Consider the following 6,351-nt stretch of genomic DNA (forward strand, 5'->3'; position numbering starts at 1 on the left):
TTACAGTTTTTTAGGTAAGGGTTTCGTAAATTGATCAGGTGTTAGCTAGCTAGCTAAGACAACAAGCAGGTGAGTCTGACTTACATAGAAACAAGCACGAGATGGTTGGTTCTGGTTTTTATTTTTTTATCTTAAACTGAAGCTTTTGTGGTGAGAAACAGTCAAAGAAGAGTCATTTGACCAGTCCAGTCAGTTTTACTGTAATCTGATTACTGTAAGAACAAAAGGCTTGACTTTCCTTCAGCTCCCTATAAAGGGCTGTATTGTTGACTATTCGGAGCAAAAGAGGTACACTACAATATTCTTAGTTGACATTCGCGCACTACTGGCTATATCTTTTTGTCTCTTGATGTTCTAATGCATCTTGCACCACACTTTGAAAAAAGGTGCAATAGATTTTTTTTTTAAAAAATCATCTTCTTTGATAAATGCAGACCGTTTGCATGTCATGTGACATTATGCAAAAGGATTGTCCAGTATAATAAGAAGACTGCTACAGGTGAAGAGCTTCTGGACAATCTGTTGGACTCCAAGATTTAGAAAATTCAGGAAAGGCCTAAGAGAAAAGAAACAACATGAACACACAGCATGTTCTGCTAAGGTGCTGTGTAGCCTTTTTGAACTCTCTTAGTTGTCTAACATAGAGTAGATAGCGTTTTGTGCATTGTTGCCAAATCATTATTTATGCAAACCTATTTAAAGCCAGCCAGTATCAAAATATTAAATCCTGTTATGTTGTTGACTCCTCTCCCTGCAAATGTATATGTGCATCTTACTGATCCTGAGAAAGTTAGTAAAATCTAACTCATGTGCAGGTTATGGAAGCATTTGTTTGCATGGAACTAAAAGAATGAATTGGTAGATGATTGATAAACACAGCAACTGCAATAAAAGCAGTTATCTGGACAGACAACACAGATTTGCTCCAATTAGCTTTATTCGCACGTACATTTTCTTTCATCAGTCGTGCCAGATACACACAGCATTGCAAAGCACATTCAGCAGAAGTCTTCTCAATTGTTGGCTGTCATATTTTCAGTGTCAACATTTCCTGCGTGTTACAACTTTATTATTCATCCATGTCTTTGGTGAAAAGGTAGTTTGCGCAACAAAAGGACAGTAAGGCGTATAAAACAAATTGCAGAAGTGTTCATTTCTCATCAGTCTGTCTTTTAAGGTGTGTTGTCCAAAAGGCAGTGTCAGAAAGTTTGTTAGTAAGTCATATCTATGACACAAACTACTAAAATCCTGTATTTCAACTACAAATTTGAGCCTGTAGTTTAATACTCTGCTAGAAACGTGTGGTCGTCTAAGGATTCCACGGGATTGCACTGTAAATCAAGGCCTCAAGTGGTATATTAATAAAGTGGTTTTGCTTAACCCTACAGATGACACAAGTATTTAGCAAAAGTTGGGTGGCTTAAATAGCACCAAATTGACACTGTCTAAAGGAATTCATCCAACATTGCACCTATGCTAAGAGATACTTTGCCAGACAATGAAACGCATAACTAATAGGAGTGAGGATTACATAGTTCGAATTTGTTTTGTCTATTTTTTTTCCACTTTCAAATGTTTTTTTTTTTTTTTTCTATCATGGCACTGGCCTTCACATTATCTCATGAATTTTAATCTACTCGTCCTGGTCGTCCTTGTCGGTTTTACTTGACTCTCTCTCCTTCTCCCTCCTGGACTCCTTCACCACCTGATGAAAAAAACAACACCCAGCTTAGTCCCACAATGTCACAGTACGTCATGCTTGCATTGCTTGCAATTTTTCAAAAGATAAAATGTGTTAAACTAGTTATTTTGAATCATGTCTTGTCATTTCTGTACCTCTCCATCTCTAGTCTCAACTGTCTTTATCACCACAGTCCTCTTGCCCGGATTTTCTGGAGTTTTTTCATAGTCTATCAAAAGTCAGATTAAAACGCTGCTGAGAACCGGAAACCATTGATCACATAAATTGATGTAGCTGAGCAGTGCTGAGCTGTGTTGGATTTTGGCTACTCCTTGTTCTGGAAGTAAAAATCCCTATGCAGAATGACAGCTGTGTTACTTTCACAGCTGCCACTGGCACTAGTGAACAACTGCTTTGGATGGTAGCTTTGAATTGAAAAAATAAAAAATAAAATAAGGTGCAAGCGTGTGAACAAAAGATGAAAAGTAAACTACAACTTACAAGGTGCATTTTTGCAAGAAACAGTCAATCACAGGACTGAGGGAAAACCAGAGATTATGCTCATAACAAACCTGACTATGCAATTTGAGGCTTAAATGAATTTGTTTTGAAATTTGCCTCTGTGTTTTGTTCCATCTGTGCATCTGACTGCCTTCTTCTCAATAGCAATGACAACAGAGACTGATGGGTATTGTAGTATTTTGAGGCCCTGCGGCAAACTGACAAAAATATAGCTGCTCAGAAATGAGGCTGAAGTAAAAAAAAACTGTTATGTTTTGAAGTCAAGGTAAATTGAAGCTATAATTAAAAGAAAATACTTCCAGAACAAGCAGCTCTGCCATTTAACAACTCTGATTTAGGATACAAGGAAACCAAGAGACTTAAATTACATTTTATTATGGAAAAAAAGAGCTATGGCTTACCTCGATCTCCAAAGTGATTGCTCATGCCAATATTGAGAACGGGAACAGTAATCCTAAAGAGGAAATATAAAATCAGTGTGTTATAATCTGTCATGAAAAGTCATTTACTTGCATATGACTTGCTCGGAGGTTTGTCTTTGACATAAATGAAAGACTAGACAGTGGAAAAGGAACATCATATCAGGGGCTTAGAATTGAGCTCAGCTCTTTTAAGCTGTGAGGTGACAAACCTTAATGGACTGCCCATGTTGTCACTAATCAGAAGCAAAATCCAAATCGGAAAAAGTTACGTAAAAACAGGAGAATGCCGACCTGCTCTCCTCTCCCTCCAGCAGTTTGCGGTAAGTGGCGATCTCAATGTCAAGAGCCATTTTGACATTGAGCAGGTCTTGGTACTCCCGAAGATGGCGAGCCATCTCTTCCTTCAGGTGACGGATCTCATCCTCCAGCCTGCCCACGTTGTCCTGGTAGTTGGCGATCTCATTTCCAAACTGGTCCTCCATTTCACGCATCTGCCTCAGCAGAGCTTCATTCTGAAAGCGTACAGCAGCACGTTAGATTGAAAGTAGCCTTAAAGTGTATGATGCAATAAAACGGGCCGAGGACTGGTGGGTTTACCGTATTCTTCAGTGCATCGATTTCACAGTTGAGGGACTGAATCTGCCTCCTGGACTCGTTGGCCTCCTGCTTGGCCGTCCTCAGAGCGTCGGTGTTACGCTTTGCAGACTCAGTCAAATCAGCAAACTGCAAGAACAAAATACGAAGCACAAAAAAATGAATGAATATTTGTACATTCATGTTCACCTGCCAATGTGTGTGTGTGTGTCTGTCTGCCTACCTTGGACTTGTACCAGTCCTCAGATTCCTGCATGTTCTTCAAGGCAATAGTCTCATACTGGGCCCTGATGTCCCTCAGAGCACCGGTGAGGTCGGGGCGGGCGCTGCTGTCCACCTCCATCCTCAGCTGCTGGGTCTGGACGCTCACTTGTACATCCTGGATTTCCTGATAATGTGAGCAAACAAATAGAGACTCATATAAATGGGCAAATCAGTTTTCTTGCTACACAGGCAGTTTTATTTTCTCCCGTGTCTTGTGATGCAGCTTCATCAATAATACACCTGAAGCTTCTCCAATAATGGGCTACTCTCCAGCTTTAGCAAATACTATGAGAGTAATTTCTTTTAAAAAAAATGTCTTTCAAAAAAAAAGTGTGTTTTTGTATGTAGAGGAGAAACTAGCTGCCAGTGAATCTCCTTTGCTGCACTAAAGTATCTGATCTATCACCTTTTTTAGTATTAACACTTTGCACTATGTAATCTGAGGGATGATCTCACCAAGTATGTTCAATAAATTAATCTGCCGGTTTAACACAAACACAGAGGATTCAGTCATTTGGAAAACAGGACTCTCTTAATTTCTACCAGCACAGTGGAGACATGCAGAAATACAGCATCACTTACCTCATCATGGAGTTTCTTAAGGAATTCAATCTCATCCATCAGAGACTCAATCTTCCTCTCCAGCTCCAGACGGGACAGTGTGGCATCATCAACATCCTGGTTGTTTTTTGAGACAAAGAAATGCCTGTAATAAGTCATCATTGCTAAAAACCCATGATGATAGGAGTTTAGTGCTACTGGGATACATTTGATTTGTGACTGTTTTGCTTGTATCAATCATTTGCAGCCTTAGGGCGTGCTGTTTGAATAGACAAGTGCATTAGCAGAGGGGGAGAAAAAAAAAAAAGAACGTCTCCTGCACTCCAGTTTGGATCAATACTATTTAAAAAATCTGCCCTGTCACATTACTGTGACACTATTATGAAAGCATCAGAGATAGAACAAAGCTGTTCATTTTGACCTGTTATCTGAGACAGGGGACACTGTAATCAATCAGTGAGCTGAGTGTTTACCTTGCGGAAGGCGACCAGGTTATTCTCAGAATCTGCCCTCTTCTGAACTTCTTCATCCAACCTAAGGACAAGACAAAATATTTCAAATTAGATTTCCTCAGGAGTCTTCTTTCTACAAAAAGGTTGAGAGAACAACATGGTGACATTTTTCCCAGAACGCCCTCAAAGGTTAAACCTGGGCATCAGCTGGCAAAAAGCTTCCTGGATCAATTTGTTAAGTCACTGTCCCGTAAAAAGGATTGCGGGAGTGAGTCCGCTGGGACCAGCAGCTGCTCCTTTCAGCTAATGTGGCTTCTCTACAGTTCAGGAAGGTCATCTGCACACACTCAGTCAGGATACACACACACACTTTCAATCTTTTTATAGATTTGAAGCTCTTCATTTAATGCTGGCTAGTTTACAATGATGGGACACAAATCTTGGGGCACAGAGTAAATAAAATAAGTAACATTTGCATGGTTGTGAAAGATAGTTTGGTAAATTTAGACTTTTGTGGACTGTCATAAGACAAAATGCCATTATCTTCTTCAAAATTGAGAAATGGAAATAACAAAGGACATCAAGACTCTGAGTGATGAGTCATTACAAATTATATCACAATGCACAATATGTTGCTCATTCTCTGCTAATGTTTCATGAGTGATGTGCCGTATGTGTGGTCGATGTCTGGATGTGCTGTGCTCCATCTGTTCTGTCTGACAAAAGTCTTGCCCGGGCTGGACATTAAGTAGATTAGTGGGTCTTGCTTCCTCATCTTTAATTCATGTCCTGTTACACGGGACCCTTTTGTCCTAATGGGTTCTCTGGCACCATCCCATCAGCACAGAGGGACACTGAAAACACACCTAATGGAGTCATGGAGTCACATTGATTTTTCCTGACGCTATTCTCACCACGCCTGATATCCAGCCTCCCCTCCTTTTCGTCCCATTTCCTCCCTTGTCCCTCCCACCTCCTCAGCCAGCCCCACCCTATGTCTGGTCCATCCATCCGCCTCCTTCCTCCTGTCATGTCCCCTGAAAGCACGCATGCTTGTGTGTGTTTGTAGAAGTCTAGAAAATTGCATTATTTAAGGAAACACAAAGATCCTGACTTAATTTGGCATCAGTTTCTGTGTTGTGATTTTCTGTTGGTCACCGCTGAGGTTTGCCAACTTGTTAGCTTGCATGGCAGTCGGTGATGCTATGCAATACATACATGAAAACAATGGGCACACATGATGCAGTGCAGCATCCTGTATCATGCTGCTGCTCTTGTGCCACGCCCTACATCATCATTACTGGAGTCAAGTGGCAGGCGCCTTGGGACTCTCTACCTGCTCTGTGGTTAAAGTGGACCATGTATTGCATATCACAAGAGTGTCAGTGAAATATGGTTAGCATAGTTGCACACATCGGTGGCTCAATATGCATGACTGAGAGACTCACAACAGAGAAATGTTGGAATAAAGCAGAGAAAAAACAGTTGTTTTATCAGGATGTCATGACATTGAATAGGATACAACTTTGCAGCTCAGCGTGTCGGATCTATCTATCTATCTATCTATCTATCTATCTATCTATCTATCTATCTATCTATCTATCTATCCATCCATCCATCCATTTTCTATACAACGCTTAATCCTCACTAGGGTCGTGGGAGGGCTGGAGCCTATCCCAGCCGACTTAGGGCGAAGGCAGGGGACACCCTGGACAGGTCACCAGTCTATCGCAGGGCCCTATCTATCTATCTATCTATCTATCTATCTATCTATCTATCTATCTATCTATCTATCTATCTATCTAGCTATCTATCTATCTATCTATCTATCTATCTATCTATCTATCTATCCATC

At 40.6% G+C, this 6,351-nt stretch overlaps 1 protein-coding gene across 1 annotated transcript in view; it reads right to left on the reverse strand.

The window, feature by feature from the left end:
• Positions 1-919: 919 nt before the first annotated feature.
• Positions 920-6,351, reverse strand: part of prph (peripherin) — a 6,178-nt gene continuing 746 nt past the window's right edge. The window contains exons 2-9 of the mRNA XM_008305800.1: positions 4,518-4,578; positions 4,066-4,161; positions 3,443-3,607; positions 3,223-3,348; positions 2,917-3,137; positions 2,605-2,657; positions 1,837-1,910; positions 920-1,705 (exon numbers count right to left, since the gene is read on the reverse strand). Of these exons, the coding sequence (XP_008304022.1) occupies positions 1,634-1,705; positions 1,837-1,910; positions 2,605-2,657; positions 2,917-3,137; positions 3,223-3,348; positions 3,443-3,607; positions 4,066-4,161; positions 4,518-4,578 (868 nt within the window). The 3' untranslated portion in view covers positions 920-1,633. The remainder of the gene's footprint in view (positions 1,706-1,836; positions 1,911-2,604; positions 2,658-2,916; positions 3,138-3,222; positions 3,349-3,442; positions 3,608-4,065; positions 4,162-4,517; positions 4,579-6,351) is intronic.

This window comes from Stegastes partitus, unplaced genomic scaffold, assembly GCF_000690725.1.
Source record: "Stegastes partitus isolate 25-593 unplaced genomic scaffold, Stegastes_partitus-1.0.2 Scaffold2631, whole genome shotgun sequence".
NCBI classification, from domain to species: domain Eukaryota; kingdom Metazoa; phylum Chordata; class Actinopteri; family Pomacentridae; genus Stegastes; species Stegastes partitus.